Source organism: Thalassophryne amazonica, chromosome 13 (assembly GCF_902500255.1).
Source record: "Thalassophryne amazonica chromosome 13, fThaAma1.1, whole genome shotgun sequence".
Classification (NCBI taxonomy): Eukaryota; Metazoa; Chordata; class Actinopteri; order Batrachoidiformes; family Batrachoididae; genus Thalassophryne; species Thalassophryne amazonica.
In genome coordinates this window covers 86086042-86106950 of record NC_047115.1, presented here as the reverse complement: position 1 = coordinate 86106950, position 20909 = coordinate 86086042, and the positions used below count along the sequence as shown (strand labels likewise).

General features: G+C 39.4%; 1 protein-coding gene across 1 annotated transcript in view; it reads right to left on the bottom strand.

Moving 5' to 3' along the window:
• Positions 1–20909, bottom strand: part of shtn1 (shootin 1) — a 244496-nt gene that overhangs the window by 7492 nt on the left and 216095 nt on the right. Inside the window, exons 13-14 of the mRNA XM_034184229.1 lie at positions 19842–19942; positions 6073–6123 (exon numbers count right to left, since the gene is read on the bottom strand). Of these exons, the coding sequence (XP_034040120.1) occupies positions 6073–6123; positions 19842–19942 (152 nt within the window). The remainder of the gene's footprint in view (positions 1–6072; positions 6124–19841; positions 19943–20909) is intronic.

Sequence of the window (20909 nt, the reverse complement as noted above, 5' to 3'; positions counted from 1 at the left end):
GCAAGCTAAGAGCAGCCACAAAGCCCAGCTCTCTACCAATCACAATGCTCCGGTCAGGCGGAGGTCTTGGAAAATAAAGTCATGCTGACTTATGGTTTGGTGTGAATACTGATAGAATAACTCCATTAATGTCAATTCTGTCATTTGTACAAAGTTAAAATATAACATATATCTTTTAATGTTGAATAATGCACTAATTCTGAGGTTTTGTAACAAACACAGACAGATCGCAAAGGATTTTGGGTAAAAGTGCCTCTGCTAAACACTGATTGGTTCAGTCATTCATTATGTAAACCAACACGTTAATGTGACATATGTCGTGTGTTGGTGTTTACAGATAAATGTGCTTTTGTAAAATATTCCATTTTTTATTTGTAAAAACAGGCATTTTTATGCAGCCCTGGAAGTGTCATCGCAAAATGTTTTGCATGTGGAGAGAATGTGCGCACGTTTTATTAGTGCAGTGCACACGTTTTATGATGATGTAAAACGTGCACTCAATATTGTCTTGACACATAAATGTTGGCGTTACACTGTGCGAGTTTTGGCCCTTTTTCAGATGATTTTTCATTCGTGCGAGAATTTTTTGGACCGAGTTTCAGGTTAATCGCACGTCCTGCATCGTGTAGTGTACATGGAGTAACAAGCTGCGTTTAACATCTCACGACCACCTCCTGATCCCTGATCGTATGGTCGAATGAAAATCAAACCTGTTTAATATTATTCTGGTCGGCCGTCATGAGGGTATCCTGCTGCTGAAGAGCAACAAGCATCCAACCGCTCGCACTGTGCATGTGCAAACACCGCAGACCTGTCTTGTAATTTTTTTTTTTGTTGTTGTTTTGTTTTTAAACTTTGTCTCCCATTGAGAGTTTTTGTAAATTAAGTTTGAAAAAAACTTAACTTGTGATTAAAAATATTATACAGTGTCTGCTCAGCTTCAGGAAGAATACTGCCATGACCTGCCATGTACACTACTGGCCAGTAGAGGCCTTGAAAACGTGCCAAAACAAAATTCCAGATAATCCGTGTCTGCTACATTTAAGATGCGTGGAATTTAAAAAACGCAAATACAATAACGTCTATAAACCCAGAGAATATATTCACGAGAGTTTTAGGCACTAGAGTTTAATGCTGTTGTCCGTAGAGCCTGAACAGATTGTCTGAAATGCATTTGTGCTGTCGTGAACATACTGAGATTACCCTATCCTACCCATAATGCACTGCTGGGTACAGCATGTGCTCACTAAAACCTTAAAAATTAGCACATTACTTTAAAACTAAAACATATATCAGATATTTTCACTTTATAAAATTTCAGACATGACAGTAATTTTAAATAACTTATCCAAAATTAGTTTGGTTAAAATTTGAACCATAAGTTAAAAATGTATGCCTCTGGATGACTTGGGTGATATTACCAGCTGTTATGTGACGGACGCAGCCCGGAGAACCGACCAGCGTTTGAAGGACCCAGTATAAAATAAGCAGAGCACGGTACAAAGGATAACAGAGTTTAATGAACATAACAGTGCTGTGAAAAATATAAAAGTGCGCGGTCTGGCGTGGTGGATTGCGGTGCGCTCCCAGCAGCGCTAACGGTCCGGAGCCAGAACTGGTTCGGACCCAAGGACCCCGCCGACACCCCCCAGGTGGCCGCGACAAACCGAGTCTGTGAAAGAAGGAATCATTATGTGAGTCCACACTCAACACACAGAGAGAACGCTCAAAGGTGCACAAACAGCAAACACTTCCTGGCTTAATTACTAATCAGCTTCCCACCCTGCAGGCATGGAACATCCAGTTCACAAACTCACTGTAGCGGAAGCTGATTTAAACGACAAACATACAGCTCAATATAATAAGGTGTGAGGGACACCACATTTACTGACTGTGACTACTGACTGTTAGTCACAAAATCTAACGTACCTCAGGAAGTGTGCTGACGAGCGTGAGACCTCACCCTCTCCTCTTTCACAGACCATGCATCAAACCTGGACGTTCTCTGCATCCACTGATGATGAGATGGCTCCCGAGACGACGATCTCACCCGTCTGGTCAGAAGGTCGAGTCTCTGGCAAATACACACTGTGTACTCCAGTCTTAAATGCCACCATGTTCCAATCCATGTAGATGCACCACAGCTGTGAGTCCTGACGAGCCGCAGGTGATCAGGGTGAGCTCCTGATAAACTCAGCTACACAGCCACTCAGTCCCAAATGCAAGCCACCTGGAAGGAAAAACAAAAGACAGAAACAAAAAGGCAGCCAGGCCCCCCAGCCATACAACAGCCAGCGTCAGTATAGTGTTAAAGGAAATTATTATTTTTTTTGTGACCAGTTCTCCTTTGCCTGTAGATAGAGTGGTCTCTCCTGGAAGCAGCTCTCTTTTGTTTGCAGAGGGTGGTACTACACATCTGTTAGGAAACTTTTAACAGGTAGGTGCTCAACTGATTTCAAATTTTAAAGATGTTTGCCGCTGTTCAGCTTTGTTTACTACGTTATCAGACAAAAATGTATCGGAAGATATTAGTCCGATAATGGTTTGTAAAGTTATCTAAAAAGATAATCCAATAATGAAAACACTATCTTTGATAATTATCTGGTATTGGATTATCGGAACTGGTATTGGATTATCGGAACTGTGCCCACTGCATTTCTGACATATGAAGACAGATGCCTGTTGTAGATGCCAGTGCTGACTTTCCTTCCCTGGTTCCATCGTTACAGTTTCTGATGACAGTTTGTCCATTTCTGAGTTCTTGTGATATTTGTTCCTGAATCTTTTTTGTTTTGTTTTTTCCTGTTTGAGTGACCATGAATTGGGGTTGTATGTTATGTAATAAAATGATTATTGCCAAAGTTGCAGTTTGAAATAAATTTGTAACACTAAAACTTGCGATCTTTAAAATACTGTAACTTTCATTTTTTGTACATTCTATTTAAGTTCAATCAAACACAATCTAGATATCATCTTTGGCTTTAGAACAGTGATTACTTTAGATCATCTTAACATGATTGGGGATGCAAAAAAATGCTGAAGTTGAAGAGCATAAGAACATGTTGAAGAGCAGTTGCTACACAGTAGAACCTGAATAATAGTTTGTTTGTTTTTCCCCAAATCACATAAAGTATTACGTTAGAGGGCTGTCAGAAGCACGTACTATTTCATATACATACATATAGTATTTCATGTAGACATTTTTGTTTTAAGTTTATGCTCATTTAGAATAATGTCTCAATTTAAGTAATGTTTTCAAGGAAGCTTTCTGGAAAGCACATGCGTTCATTTTATGGTGTGTTTAAAGAGTAGGTGACACCAAAAATGTCCACAAATAACTTCTAAAAATGATGAAATGTTGATATTTTAGAAAACATCCTGTGTGAGGTGATGGTCTAGTGGTTAAGCATTGAGCTTGAGACCAGAGGATCCTTGGTTCAAACCCCAGCCTGACCGCAAAATCACTAAGGGCCCTTGGGCAAGGTCCTTAATCCCCAAGTTGCTCCTGGTGTGTAGTGAGTGCCTTGCATGGCAACACCCTGACATCGGTGTGTGAGTGTGTTTTTGTGAATGTGAGGCATCATTGTAAAGCACTTTAAGTGTCTGATGCAGAAGGAAAAGTCCTATATAAATGCAATCTGGACCACATCATCTGCAAAAACCGCAATGACACCCTAAGCTCAGCAAACTGAAAACCCTCCTCCCCCGACTACGCCTCTGTATCCTGTCCATGAATATCGCAAACAGGATTGGTGACGAGGCACAGCCCTGGCGGAGGCCAACCTTCACCAGAAACAAGTCCGACTTACTCCCAAGAACCCGAACACAGCTGTCGCTTTGTGAGCTACAGAGACTGGATGGCTCTGAGAAGGGACCCCCTCACTCTATACTGGCGCAGCACCTCCCACAGTATCTCCCGGGGTACCCGATCATACACCTTCTCCAAGTCCGTAAAACACATGTAGACTGCATAGGCATACTCCCAGGCACCCTCCAGGATCCTTGTGAGAGTGAAGAGCTGGTCATTTGTTCCAGGGTCAGGACAGAACCTGCATTGTTCCTCTTCAATCTGAGGTTTAACTGTCGGCTGAACCCTCCTTTCCAGCAGCCTGGAGTAGATAGTAGTAGACACACACTTTCTAGTTCCCCCTTTTAAATATGGGGACCACCACCCCGGTTTGCCACTCCTTAGACACTGTCCCAGACCTCAACACAATGTTGAAGAGACATCTCATCCAAGACAGTCCTTCCACACCCAGAGCCTTCAGCATTTCTAGACAGATCGGGGCGCTCCAGTCTGATGCAGAAGTTCCTCAAAGTGTTCCTTCCAGTGCTCCATTACCTCCTCACTTGAGGTCAACAGAGTCTCATACTTATTGTAGACAGCTTGTATGGTTCAATTTCAATTAAATTTAAGTCAATATATTTCATTTATATAGCACTAAATCACAACAAAGCTGCCTCAAGATGCTTCACACGTGTAAGATCTAACCTTACCAGTGGTTCCCTGTTTTCCTCTACTGAGGTCCCTCACGGTCCACCAGAAGCACCTTGGTGCCAACCGAAAGTCCTTCTCCATGGTTACTCCAAACTCCTCCCACACTCGCCCGGTTTGCCTCCCCCACAGTAGAGGATGCCACCCTTTTGGCCTGTCGGTACCTTGCAACTGCCTCCAGAGTCCTCTGAGTTAACATAGAATGGAAGGACTGCATCAGTTGGACGGCTTCCCTGACTACCGATTTCCAACACGGTGTTCAAGGGTTGCCACCTCTTGAGGCTTCTAAGGCCTTCAGGCCACAGATCCCCGCTGCAGCTTCACCAATGGAACTTTTGAACATTGCCCATTATGGTTCAGTGTTCTCCAACTTCAACAGGGATGCCAGAAAAGCTCCGCCGGAGGTGTGAGTTGAAGATCTGTCAGACAGTGGGCTCCTCTAGACAGTCACAGTTCACCTGCATTATCTGTTTGGGCTTACCAGGTCTGTCCAATGTCCACCCGTACCCTCTGATCCGACTCACCAGCAGATGATCAGTTGACAGCTCGGGCCCTGTCTTAAACCAAGTGTCCAGAACATGCGGCCTCAGATCAGGTAATACGATCACAAAATCGATCATTGACCCTAGGGTGCTTTGGTACCATGTACACTTATGAGCATCCTTATGTTTGAACATGGTGTTTGTTATGGACAGCCTATGACTAGCACAGTAGTCCAATAACAATCGGCCACTTGGGTTCAGATCAGGGAATCATTCTTCCCAATCACGCCTCTCCAGGTGTCTCTGTCATTATCCATGTGTGTGTTGAAGTCCCCTGGCAGAACAATAGGGTCCCTCACTGGAGCCCCATTCAGGACTCCATTCAGTGACTCCAAGAAGGCCGAATACTCCATACTGCTGTTCGATGCATACGCACAAGCAACAGTCAGAGTCCCCCCCCCACCACCCAAGGCGCAGGGAGGCAACCCTCTCATCTACTGGGGTAAATGCCAATGTAACGATGTTCAGCCGGGGACTCATGAGTATCCCAACACACACCTCATATCCTGGGCTACTCCAGAGATGAATAAGGTCCAACTCCTATCAGGGAGAGTGGTTCCAGAGCTGAGGCTGTGCGTGGAGGCGAGGCCCACCAGATTGAACAGGTAACGCTCAAACTCCTACACAAGCTCTAGCTCCTTCCCCCACAGCAAGGTGACATTCTAAGCCTCCAGTGCTAGTCTCTGTCGCCTGGGTCTGGTCAGTCGAGGCCCTCGACTTTCACTGCCACCCATGGGACAGCGCACCCGACTCCAGCAGTTCCCCCTGTGGGTAGTGAGCCCATGTTTTCATAAATGGCAATGTGAACAGACATGAAACAAGTCTGATCGCAAATGTTCTCCAGTGTTGAACACTAAGAAGTTTTGAAAATAAACAGCTCCAGACTACATATGATCATGACTATTTTCAAAGTCATGTGAGTAGTAAGTAAATATTTGAGTTAATTATCTAAATGTGTCCCACTAGAAGAGCAGGAGCAAAGATCAGACTGTGAATGTGAAGACAGTTTACTGATGTACATAAAAATCACTTTACCATAATTCCTTTAAGTTCCTCAATGGCAGAATTAGGTGGCAGCTGCTTCACCTGATCAAAGCAAAACAGCAGGAAAAAGACCGTTTTAGTCACCAAACAGACTTATTTTCACAACATTCAGCCTCAACAGCACCTCTTCACCCGGACACCGTCGGAATTTCTGCAACATTTAAACATGTCGGTACAAAACCCCAAAGCGTGTGGAAACGGCATGGCATTCTGCAGCGTTGCTATACAGCAGGAAAATAAAAATGTTATTTGTCCACGTGTTGTATTTTACTAAACAGCAGCTCGCCCATCATTACAGAGCAGGATGTAAGAGGACTCCACAATACATGCTTATAAACACACAAACAACACACTCATGAACAAACAAAAAAGACACATTCATAAACAAACTCATATTCTCCTCTTTTACAACAACAAAAGTTAAACAATAAATGTATTTATTTTACTTTCAGGTTTACTTGTTATGGCTAAGGCAGGTAAACCTGCCAGACATAGTGCATGGTCTAAAGCGCATTTGAGGCGTGTCCAACACCATTTTGGTATTTGCACAGTGTGTACTGTGAGTGTAAGGTCACACAGTCACACAGAGATAAGAGTGTCGGCGATTCTGGAAAGTCAACAGTTTCCATCACAGCGCTCTCACAAATACAATTACTGATGTATGCGAATTACTGTGTACATGAATTGTACACTCTGTTATAACTAAACTATATTAAACTTAAACTGTACACTGTTATAACTACACTATATTAAACTTAAATCAAATCAAATCAATTTTATTTATATAGCGCCAAATCACAACAGTTGCCCCAAGGTGCTTTATATTGCAGGGCAAAAGCCATACAATAATTACAGAAAAACCCCAACGGTCAAAACCACCCCCTGTGAGCAAGCACTTGGCGACAGTGGGAAGGAAAAACTCCTTTTTAACAAGAAGAAACCTCCAGCAGAACCAGGCTCAGGGAGGGGCAGTCTTCTGCTGGGACTGGTTGGGGCTGAGGGGAGAGAATCAGAAAAAAGACATGCTGTGGAAGACAGCGGAGATCAATCACTAATGATTAAATGCAGAGTGGTGCATACAGAGCAAAAAGAGAAAGAAACACTCAGTGCATCATGGGAACCCCCCAGCAGTCTAAGTCTATAGCAGCATAACTAAGGGATGGTTCAGGGTCACCTGATCCAGCCCGAACTATAAGCTTTAGCAAAAAGGAAAGTTTTAAGCCTAATCTTAAAAGTAAAGAGGGTGTCTGTCTCCCTGATCCGAATTGGGAGCTGGTTCCACAGGAGAGGAGCCTGAAAGCTGAAGGCTCTGCCTCCCATTCTACTCTTAAAAACCCTAGGAACTACAAGTAAGCCTGCAGTCTGAGAGCGAAATGCTCTATTGGGGTGATATGGTACTAAGAGGTCCCTAAAATAAAATGGGACCTGATTATTCAAAACCTTATAAATAAGAAGAAGAATTTTGAATTCTATTCTAGAATTAACAGGAAGCCAATGAAAAGAAGCCAATATGGGTGAAATATGCTCTCTCCTTCTAGTCCCCGTCAGTACTCTAGCTGCAGCATTTTGAATTAACTGAAGGCTTTTCAGGGAACTTTTAGGACAACCTGATAATAATGAATTACAATAGTCCAGCCTAGAGGAAATAAATGCATGAATTAGTTTTTCTGCATCACTCTGAGACAAGACCTTTCTAATTTTAGAGATATTGCGCAAATGTAAAAAAAGAAGTCCTACATATTTGCTTAATATGCGCATTGAAGGACATATCCTGATCAAAAATGACTCCAAGATTTCTCACAGTATTACTAGGTCAGGGAAATGCCATCCAGAGTAAGGATCTGGTTACATACCATGTTTCTAAGATTTATGGGGCCAAGTACAATAACTTCAGTTTTATCTGAATTTAAAAGCAGGAAATTAGAAGTCATCCATGTCTTTATGTCTGTAAGACATTCCTGCAGTTTAACTAATTGGTGTGTGTCCTCTGGCTTCATGGATAGATAAAGCTGGGTATCATCTGCGTAACAATGAAAATTTAAGCAATGCTTTCTAATAATACTGCCTAAGGGAAGCATGTATAAAGTGAATAAAATTGGTCCTAGCACAGAACCTTGTGGAACTCCATAATTAACATTAGTCTGTGAAGAAGACTACCCATTTACATGAACAAATTGTAATCTATTAGATAAATATGATTCAAACCACCGCAGCGCAGTGCCTTTAATACCTATGACATGCTCTAATCTCTGTAATAAAATTTTATGGTCAACAGTATCAAAAGCAGCACTGAGGTCTAACAGGACAAGCACAGAGATGAGTCCACTGTCTGAGGCCATAAGAAGATCATTTGTAACCTTCACTAATGCTGTTTCTGTACTATGATGAATTCTAAACCCTGACTGAAACTCTTCAAATAGACCATTCCTCTGCAGATGATCAGTTAGCTGTTTTACAACTACCCTTTCAAGAATTTTTGAGAGAAAACGAAGGTTGGAGATTGGCCTATAATTAGCTAAGATAGCTGGGTCAAGTAATGGCTTTTTAAGTAATGGTTTAATTACTGCCACCTTAAAAGCCTGTGGTACATAGCCAACTAATAAAGATAGATTGATCATATTTAAGATCGAAGCATTAATTAATGGTAGGGCTTCCGTGAGAAGCCTGGTAGGAATGGGGTCTAACAGACATGTTGATGGTTTGGAGGAAGTAACTAACGAAAATAACTCAGACAGAACAATCGGAGAGAAAGAGTCTAACCAAATACCAGCATTACTGAAAGCAGCGAAAGATAATGATATGTCTTTGGGATGGTTATGAGTAATTTTTTCTCTAATAGTTAAAATTTTATTAGCAAAGAAAGTCATGAAGTCTTTACTAGTTAAAGTTAAAGGAATACGCGGCTCAATAGAGCTCTGACTCTTTGTCAGCCTGGCTACAGTGCTGAAAAGAAACCTGGGGTTGTTCTTATTTTCTTTAATTAGTGATGAGTAGTAAGATGTCCTAGCTTTACAGAGGGCTTTTTTTATAGAGCAACAGACTCTTTTTCCAGGCTAAGTGAAGATCTTCTAAATTAGTGAGACGCCATTTCCTCTCCAACTTACGGGTTATCTGCTTTAAGCTGCGAGTTTGTGAGTTATACCACGGAGTCAGGCACTTCTGATTTAAGGCTCTCTTTTTCAGAGGAGCTACAGCATCCAAAGTTGTGCTCAATGAGGATGTAAGACTATTGATGAGATAATCTATCTCACTCACAGAGTTTAGGTAGCTACTCTGCACTGTGTTGGTATATGGCATTGGAGAACATAAAGAAGGAATCATATCCTTAAACCTAGTTACAGCGCTTTCCGAAAGACTTCTACTGTAATGAAACTTATTCCCCACTGCTGGGTAGTCCATTAAAGTAAATGTAAATGTTATTAAGAAATGATCAGACAGAAGGGGGTTTTCAGGGAATACTGTTAAGTCTTCAATTTCCATACCATAAGTCAAAACAAGATCTAAAGTATGATTAAAGTGGTGGGTGGACTCATTAACATTTTGAGCGAAGCCAACTGAGTCTAATAATAGATTAAATGCAGTGTTGAGGCTGTCATTCAACAGCATTAAACTGTTACACTCTGTTATAACTACACTATATTAAACTTAAACTGTTACACTCTGTTATAACTGCATTACATCAAACTTAAACTGTACACTTTGCTATAACTACAGTATATTAAACTTAAACTGTACACTCTGTTATAACTACACTACATCAAACTTAAACTGTACACTCTGTTATAACTAAAGTATATTAAACTTAAACTGTACACTCTGTAATAACTAAAGCATATTAAACTTAAACTGGACACCCTGTGATAACTACACTACATTAAAATTAAACTGTACAATCTGTCATAACTACACTATATTAAACTTAAACTGAACACTCTGTCATAACTACACTACATTAAACGTAAACTGTTACACTCTGTTATAACTAAACTACATTAAATTTAAACTGTACACTCTTTTATAACTACACTACATTAAACTTAAACTGTTACACTCTGCTATAACTACACTACATTAAACTTAAACTGTACACTCTGTTATAACTACACTACATTAAACTTAAACTGTTACACTGTGCTATAACTACAATATATACAACTTAAACTGTACACTCTGCTATAACTACACTACATTAAACTTAAACTGTACACTCTGTAATAACTACACTGTACTAAAGTTAAACTTTACACTCTGTTATAACTACACTACATTAAATGTAAACTGTTACACTCTGTTATAACTACACTACATTAAACTTAAACTGTACACTCTGTTATAACTACACTACATTAAACTTAAACTGTACACTCTGTCATAACTACACTATATTAAACTTAAACTGTACACTCTAACTACACTACATTAAACTTAAACTGTTACACTGTGCTATAACTACAATATATCAAAATTAAACTGTACACTCTGTCATCACTACACTACATTAAACTTAAACTGTACACTCTGTTATAACTACAACACATTATACTTAAACTGTTACACTGTGCTATAACTATACTATATTAAACTTAAACTGTACACTCTGTCATAACTACACTATATTAAACTTAAACTGTACACTCTATTATAATCAATCAATCAATTTTTTTTTTATATAGCGCCAAATCACAACAAACAGTTGCCCCAAGGCGCTTTATATTGTAAGGCAAGGCCATACAATAATGATGTAAAACCCCAACGGTCAAAACGACCCCCTGTGAGCAAGCACTTGGCTACAGTGGGAAGGAAAAACTCCCTTTTAACAGGAAGAAACCTCCAGCAGAACCAGGCTCAGGGAGGGGCAGTCTTCTGCTGGGACTGGTTGGGGCTGAGGGAGAGAACCAGGAAAAAGACATGCTGTGGAGGGGAGCAGAGATCGATCACTAATGATTAAATGCAGAGTGGTGCATACAGAGCAAAAAGAGAAAGAAACAGTGCATCATGGGAACCCCCCAGCAGTCTACGTCTATAGCAGCATAACTAAGGGATGGTTCAGGGTCACCTGATCCAGCCCTAACTATAAGCTTTAGCAAAAAGGAAAGTTTTAAGCCTAATCTTAAAAGTAGAGAGGGTGTCTGTCTCCCTGATCTGAATTGGGAGCTGGTTCCACAGGAGAGGAGCCTGAAAGCTGAAGGCTCTGCCTCCCATTCTACTCTTACAAACCCTAGGAACTACAAGTAAGCCTGCAGTCTGAGAGCGAAGCGCTCTATTGGGGTGATATGGTACTACGAGGTCCCTAAGATAAGATGGGACCTGATTATTCAAAACCTTATAAGTAAGAAGAAGAATTTTAAATTCTATTCTAGAATTAACAGGAAGCCAATGAAGAGAGGCCAATATGGGTGAGATATGCTCTCTCCTTCTAGTCCCCGTCAGCACTCTAGCTGCAGCATTTTGAATTAACTGAAGGCTTTTTAGGGAACTTTTAGGACAACCTGATAATAATGAATTACAATAGTCCAGCCTAGAGGAAATAAATGCATGAATTAGTTTTTCAGCATCACTCTGAGACAAGACCTTTCTGATTTTAGAGATATTGCGTAAATGCAAAAAAGCAGTCCTACATATTTGTTTAATATGCGCTTTGAATGACATATCCTGATCAAAAATGACTCCAAGATTTCTCACAGTATTACTAGAGGTCAGGGTAATGCCATCCATTATAACTACACTACATTAAACTTAAACTGTACACTCTGTCATAACTACACTGTATTAAAGTTAAACTGTACACTCTGTTATAACTACACTACATTAAACTTAAACTGTTACACTGCGCTATAACTACACTATATTAAACTTAAACTGTACACTCTGTTATAACTACACTAAACAAACTGTACAATCTGTCATAACTACATTATATTAAACTTAAACTGAACACTGTCATAAGTACACTACATTAAACGTAAACTGTTACACTCTGTTATAACTACTACACTACACTTCAGGCAGTGATGCGGATCTCATCTGCAGCAGGATTTTTGAGCCGCTCAAAATTCCTGGCTGTGGACATGCGTGCCTCTGCGGATGATCACAGACGTGTTCGGATGATGGACAACTCATACAGGAATGTTACACGGTTATTGCGGTTGTTTGGCGGATGTGGGCCACTTTTGTTCGCATTCCATCCGCAAATCCTCCTAAACGCCAGTGGGACAGGGCCCTTAGGGACCTCATAGTACCATATCACCCCAACAGAGCGCTTCGCTCTCAGACTGCAGGCTTACTTGTAGTTCCTAGGGTTTGTGGATGTGCGCAGTGCAGCGCAGCGCACATCCACCGGCGCGGCTTTACCGAGGTGCCAGGGCGGAGTTATCTGACCATGGGTCCGAAGAAGGCACTGACGGCGGAGGAGGGAGACGATATCAAGAAGTCCCTGGACTTTTTGTCTGAGGAAATCTCTGTTGTTAAAATGCAGCAGAAATCCATTATAGAGCTGGTGGAAGAAGTGAAGGCTCTCCGGATCCAGAATGCCGAGAAAGACCGGCGTCTGGTGTACCTGGAGAACCGTGTTGCGGAGTTGGAACAGTACACAAGGATGAACAACGTTATTATTACAGGAATTCATATTAAACCTCGATCCTACGCATGGGCGGTGTCAGAAGACAGCGGAGGGGAGGCCAGTGAGCAGGAGGCCAGCTCAGTGGAACAACAGGTGGCTGACTTCCTGCAATCTAAAGGTATTCAAATGGACTGTAATAACATTGAAGCGTGCCACCCCCTGCCCAGGAGAGAGGATGGAAACAAGCGAGCTGTTATAATGAGGTTTGTCAACAGAAAACATAAAATGGCATTGTTAAAACAGGGACGGAAACTCAAAGGAACAAACGTATTCATCAATGAACATCTGACCAAAAGAAACGCAGACATCGCCAGGAAAGCTCGTTTCTTAAAAAAGCAGGGAAAAATTCAACAGACATGGACATCCAACTGCAAAACATTCATCAAACTGAACGGAACACCAGAACAAGCGAAGGTTATGTTAATCAGGAACATTGAGGAACTGGACAAATACGACCAATAAGGTATGAGGACACAAACACATCACAACACCATGACACAGACCAGAGGAACCTATTCATCTACTACACCATCTACATCTGGAGACAAGAAGGATATAACTCAAAGGATTGCTGATCATGGAAAAGTAGAACTGAGAACATTTAAATACACAGACCACAATGTACTGGACTTGGAGCACGATATAGACCTGGACAATAATTTCTTCTCAAATATTAATGACAGCTGTTGCTATTATACAGATGAACAGTTTAATCGTATCATTAAAACGGATAACAAATTATCAATAATCCATTTCAACAGCAGAAGTCTGTATGCAAACTTTAACAACATTAAAGAATATTTAAGTCAATTAAAAAAAAAATTTAACATAATTGCTATATCAGAAACATGGATCAATGAAGATAAAGGAATGGATTTTGAACCAATCAAAGCAGTGGTTCGCAGATTGAAGCAATGCTTCGACCTATTGTTTCGTTTATTCTTTCGCTTAATTTTCCCCCGCTAAAACCCTAAAGAGCATACTTCTGTGAGTATTATTTACCTTTTCTATGTTAAACCGACCTGTTATGGTCTTCTGAAACAGTTGATAGATTGATAGATTTTATAACTTAAAAACGGGAGCGACGCTAACGCGTTAGCATGTCTATGGCATTTTCAATGTTAAAAGTTAGCATGAAGCAGTTCCAGCTGTCTTCACGTTCGGGTGCATTTGTTTTCAAATTGGAATATTTCTTAAATTTATTTTTGTTTATATATTAATAATCTAATGATTATTATATACAATTTCAGAGAAAGAGACAAAAAGAACCTGAATAGAAACACAACAGAAAATAAAATATAAAAGCAACTAACAATGAACATACATACATACAGAAATAAATAAATGTTTCCTGTGAACACCTAGTGACTCTTCCACCTCCATTTCATCCCTGTTTAATGACAGTTTGTTTCGGTCAAACCATATTTTTAGTTTGTTAATTTCTTCAGTGATTTCCTCCAGAACTATCTGACAAACTAGAAAACTGCTGCATCCTAGTAAGAGCAGAATACTACTGGAATGAATCTGAATAAGGAAAGTTGTTTTTTTTTTCTCACTAAATGGATGCTGCACTCACTGCAGTTTATTGTCTGGAATAGTCCCAGATTGCATTTCAGAGCTTCTAGAATTGAAACATTTTCATGCAGGTGGTGTTGGGGGGTAATTTTGGGTTTGGGGTCTTGGGCCACATGCAGAACGAATCAGTTTTTAAATTAAGCTTTCAATTCATATAGTGGCATCTACCTTTTTTTTTTAAAGGTTACTTTATACTTTTATACTTTAAGTAGGTTTTGGAGCACATACTTTTTCACTTTTACTTGAGTAAAGAGGTCAAGTTGATACTTCAACTTTTACCATAGTGTTTTTAAACTGCAGTATCTATACTTCTACTTAAGTAACAAATGTGTGTACTTTTGACACCACTGATTAAACTTAAACTGACACTGTTGCTATAACTACACTACATTAAACTTAAACTGTTACACTCTGTCATAACTAAATCAAATCAAATCAAATCAATTTTATTTATATAGCGCCAAATCACAACAAACAGTTGCCCCAAGGCGCTTTATATTGTAAGGCAAAGCCATACAATAATTATGGAAAAACCCCAACGGTCAAAACGACCCCCTGTGAGCAAGCACTTGGCGACAGTGGGAAGGAAAAACTCCCTTTTAACAGGAAGAAACCTCCAGCAGAACCAGGCTCAGGGAGGGGCAGTCTTCTGCTGGGACTGGTTGGGGCTGAGGGAGAGAACCAGGAAAAAGACATGCTGTGGAGGGGAGCAGAGATCAATCACTAATGATTAAATGCAGAGTGGTGCATACAGAGCAAAAAGAGAAAGAAACACTCAGTGCATCATGGGAACCCCCCCAGCAGTCTAAGTCTATATCAGCATAACTAAGGGATGGTTCAGGGTCACCTGATCCAGCCCTAACTATAAGCTTTAGCAAAAAGGAAAGTTTTAAGCCTAATCTTAAAAGTAGAGAGGGTGTCTGTCTCCCTGATCTGAATTGGGAGCTGGTTCCACAGGAGAGGAGCCTGAAAGCTGAAGGCTCTGCCTCCCATTCTACTCTTAAAAACCCTAGGAACTATAAGTAAGCCTGCAGTCTGAGAGCGAAGCGCTCTATTGGGGTGATATGGTACTATGAGGTCCCTAAGATAAGATGGGACCTGATTATTCAAAACCTTATAAGTAAGAAGAAGAATTTTAAATTCTATTCTAGAATCAACAGGAAGCCAATGAAGAGAGGCCAATATGGGTGAAATATGCTCTCTCCTTCTAGTCCCCATCAGTACTCTAGCTGCAGCATTTTGAATTAACTGAAGGCTTTTCAGGGAACTTTTACGACAAACTGATAATAATGAATTACAATAGTCCAGCCTAGAGGAAATAAATGCATGAATTAGTTTTTCAGCATCACTCTGAGACATGACCTTTCTAATTTTAGAGATATTGCGCAAATCCAAAAAAGCAGTCCTACATATTTGCTTAATATGTGCATTGAAGGACATATCCTGATCAAAAATGACTCCAAGATTTCTCACAGTATTACTAGAGCTCAGGGTAATGCCATCCAGAGTAAGGATCTGGTTATACACCATGTTTCTAAGATTTGTGGGGCCAAGTACAATAACTTCAGTTTTATCTGAGTTTAAAAGCAGGAAATTAGAGGGCATCCATGTCTTTATGTCTGTAAGACAATCCTGCAGTTTAGCTAATTGGTGTGTGTCCTCTGGCTTCATGGATAGATAAAGCTGGGTATCATCTGCGTAACAATGAAAATTTAAGCAATGCTGTCTCATAATACTGCCTAAGGGAAGCATGTATAAAGTGAATAAAATTGGTCCTAGCACAGAACCTTGTGGAACTCCATAATTAACCTTAGTCTGTGAAGAAGATTCCCCATTTACATGAACAAATTGTAATCTATTAGATAAATATGATTCAAACTACTGCAGCACAGTGCCTTTAATACCTATGGCATGCTCTAATCTCTGTAATAAAATTTTATGGTCAACAGTATCAAAAGCAGCACTGAGGTCTAACAGGACATGCACAGAGATGAGTCCACTGTCTGAGGCCAAAAGAAGATCATTTGTAACCTTCACTAATGCAGTAATGTAACTACACTACATTAAACGTAAACTGTACATTCTGTTATAACTACATTACGAGGTCTATTAGAAAAGTATCCGACCTTATTATTTTTTTCAAAAACCATATGGATTTGAATCACGTGTGATTACATCAGACATGCTTGAACCCTCGTGGGCATGCAAGAGTTTTTTCACGCCTGTCGGTTACGTCATTCGCCTGTAGGCAGTCTTTGAGTGAGGAGTGGCCCACCCTCTCATCGATTTTTTCATTGTTTAGGAATGGCTCAGAGACTGCTGCTTTGTTTGATCAAAATTTTTTCAAAACTGTAAGGCACAACTGAGTGGACACCATTCAATAAATTCAGCTGGTTTTCTGTAAAAATTTTAACGGCTGATGAGAGATTTTGGTCTGGTAGTGTCGCCGTAAGGACAGCCCATGGCGCCTGACGGCGATCTGCGCTTCGAGGCGGCAGCGTCTCGCCGTTTCAAGTTGAAAACTTCCACATTTCAGGCTCTGTTGAACCAGTAAGTCGTCACAGAACAGAGAACTTTCAGAAGAAGTCGGCATGAGGAGTTTATTCGGACATTGCATTGTTAACGGATATTTTGTAATGAAAGAACGTGCGGGCCGAGTCGCATGACGGGCCGGACCTGACCGCGGGGGGTCGCGACAGGAAAAACACCTCCGTTGGAAACATTAACGGGCAAGTTGGAACATGCCCAAGCTGTTAAACAATTTCTCAGTTACTCACTTGTTGAAAGCCATCAAAAGCTGCCTGAATTTTACAAATGGTTTTCAACACGGAGGTGTTTTTCCTGTCGTGGCGCACACAGATTCGCAAATTTGCACGCACGTCTTTCATTACAAAATGTCCTTAAACAGTGGAATGTCTGCATAAAGTCCTAATGCCGGCCTCTTCTGAATCTTCTCTGTTCTCTCACAACGTCCTGGGTGAATTAAGCCTTAAATTAGGATGTTTTCAGGTCGAAACAGGCCAACGACGGTGCCTGGAAGCGCTGCACGACGTCCCGCTCCATGGGAAGTCCTTACACTGACAGAAACACCCCATAATCTCTCATCAGCCGTTAAACTTTTCACCGAAAACCAGCTTAATTTCTCGAATAGTGTCCACTCGGATATTCCTCACAGGTCCAGAAAAAATTTTGATAAAGCAACGCGCGCCGTCTGGAGCAGCGTGTGAAACAAAGGAATTCAGCCGAGAGGGCGGGACCACATCTCACTCAAGGCCTGCTCACAGGGAAATGACGTAACCGACACGTGTGAAAAAACTCACGCATGCGCACGAGGGTTCAAGCATGATTGGTGTAATCGCACGTCATTCAAATCCACATAGTTAAAAAAAAAAATAAGGGTCGGTTTATTATCTAATAGACCTCGTATATTAATTAGACTTAAACTGTTACACTGTGCTATAACTATACTACATTAAACTTAAACTGTACACTCTGTCATAACTACACTATATTAAACTCTACATTCTGTTATAACTACACTACATTAAACTTAAACTGTACACTCTGTCATAACTACACTACATCAAACTTAAACTCTACACTCTGTTATAACTACACTATATTAAAGTTAAACTGTTACACTGTGCTATAACTACACTATATTAAACTTAAACTGTACACTCTGTTATAACTACACTACATTAAACTTAAACTGTACACTCTGTTATAACTACACTACATTAAACTTGAACTGTTACACTGTGCTATGACTACACTATATTAAACTTAAACTGTACACTCTGTCATAACTACACTACATCAAACTTAAACTCTACACTCTGTTATAACTACACTACATTAAACTTAAACTCTACACTCTGTCATAACTACACTACATCAAACTTAAACTCTACACTCTGTTATAACTACACTACATTAAACTTAAACTGTACACTCTGTCATAACTACACTACATCAAACCTAAACTCTACACTCTGTTATAACTACACTACATTAAACTTAAACTGTACACTCTGTCATAGGTACACTATATTAAACTTAAACTGTACACTCTGTTATAACTACACTACATTAAACTTAAACTGTTGCACTGTGCTATAACTACACTACATTAAACTTAAACTGTACACTCTGTTATAACTACACTACATTAAACTTAAACTCTACACTCTGTTATAACTACACTATATTAAACTTAAACTGTTACACTGTGCTATAACTACACTACATTAAACTTAAACTGTATACTCTGTTATAACTACACTACATTAAACTTAAACTGTTACACTCTGCTATAACTACACTACATTAAACTTAAACTGTACACTCTGTCATAGCTACACTATATTAAACTTAAACTGTACACTCTGTCATAGCTACACTACATTAAACTTAAACTGTACAGTCTGTCATAACTACACTATATTAAAGTTAAACTGTACACTCTGTTATAACTACACTACATTAAACTTAAACTGTTACACTCTGATATAACTACTCTACATTAAACTTAAACTGTACACTCTGTTATAACTACACTACATTAAACTTGAACTGTTACACTGTGCTATAACTACACTACATTAAACTTAAACTGTACACTGTGCTATAACTACACTACATTAAACTTAAACTGTACACTCTGTCATAACTACACTACATCAAACTTAAACTCTACACTCTGTTATAACTACACTACATTAAACTTAAACTGTACACTCTGTCATAACTACACTACATCAAACTTAAACTCTACACTCTGTTATAACTACACTACATTAAACTTAAACTGTACACTCTGTCATAACTACACTACATCAAACTTAAACTCTAGACTCTGTTATAACTACACTATATTAAACTTAAACTGTTACACTGTGCTATAACTACATTACATTAAACTTAAACTGTATACTCTGTTATAACTACACTACATTAAACTTAAACTGTACACTCTGATATAACTACACTACATTAAAGTTAAAGTCTTACACTGTGCTATAACTACACTATATTAAACTTAAACTGTACACTCTGTTATAACTACACTACATTAAAGTTAAACTGTACACTCTGTTATAACTACACTGCATTAAACTTAAACTGTTACGCTCTGCTATAACTACACTATATTAAACTTTAAACTGTATACTCTGTTATAACTACACTACATTAAACTTAAACTATACACTCTGTTATAACTACACTATATTAAACTTAAACTGTTACACTGTGCTATAACTACACTATATTAAACTTAAACTTTACACTCTGTTATAACTACACTATATTAAACTTAAACTGTTACACTGTGCTATAACTACAGAATATTAAACTTAAACTGTTACACTCTCCTATAACTACACTATATTAAACTTAAACTGTACACTTTATTATAACTACAGAATATTAAACTTAAACTGTTACACTGTGCTATAACTACACGTTATTAAACTTAATTTGTACACTGTGCTGTAACTATACTAAGGAAAATGTGTAGATGTTGGTGGGTAACCGATCATTTTTGGAGATCATTTGGAGCTACCTGTCTGGTTCTGATGCGAGACTGGCTGATCGGTCGAAGCTGAACTCCTTTCTTGATCCTCTGCATCATTTCCTCCACAGCCTGCTGCCTTATGTTTATGTCTGAAAGAAAATCAAAGGAGATGTGTCATTTGGACTGACCTAAAGTTACATAGAAGGTATCAGACACTGTGGCAGTGTTGGGAGCTGCTGAGCAACAGTTGGAGTCACACAGAAAGCAGAGGCATAGTGACTCATGGAAAAAAATGCACAAACCCAATTCAGTATTTTCATGGACAAAGTCCACATATTCTGACAGTATTATACATAATTCCTGAATGTCAAAAGTAATTTAAAGTAAATCAAACCCTTTGTAGTGTTCAAGGTTACCAAAATTATCCAGGATCGATTTTAATTCTGTGAGAAAAAGAATAACTATTCAGTAATATTTTGTCCAAAGCACCTCAAGGAAAGCACAGTATCTAAAGTTCACTAAATCTTAACAATACCAAATTCTGTCATAATGGAGCACTATGGTATGAGTAAATATTTCATTTTAAAACAGAGAACATTCTCTGGAATACAGTAACCTGTGACTGTCAGTAACATCTCTAAAATGCCACACAGAAAGGTGAAATAGTTTTATCTAAAGCGCCTATTTGCGACCACAAATCCAACAAATAACAAAGGCACAATGGTCAATTTAGTGCTACCATATTAAATGAAGACCTAACTAAATGAGGACATAGCACAGTGTGTGAACACAAAACAGACGGACCTGCTGTGACAAGCCAAGGACTTACTTTTGTTTGCATAAACTGAAGAATTTAACACAGTGGCCACAGCGAAAGAGGTGACAGTGAAATTGTCATGCATCACTCATGATGCTTGTCCTTCTGCATGTAAATGATTAAGAAGTGAAAAGGAAAAGTCAAAAAGGACAAAATACAAAATGGCAAAAATAAAATTACTGCTGTTACTCTGCACATGTACCTGTTTTCAAATGGACCATTATTAAGCACCATCAACCTTGAAATGTGTGCTCACAAAGACTCTTCTGTCCCGTCAATACAACCATATTTAACCGAAA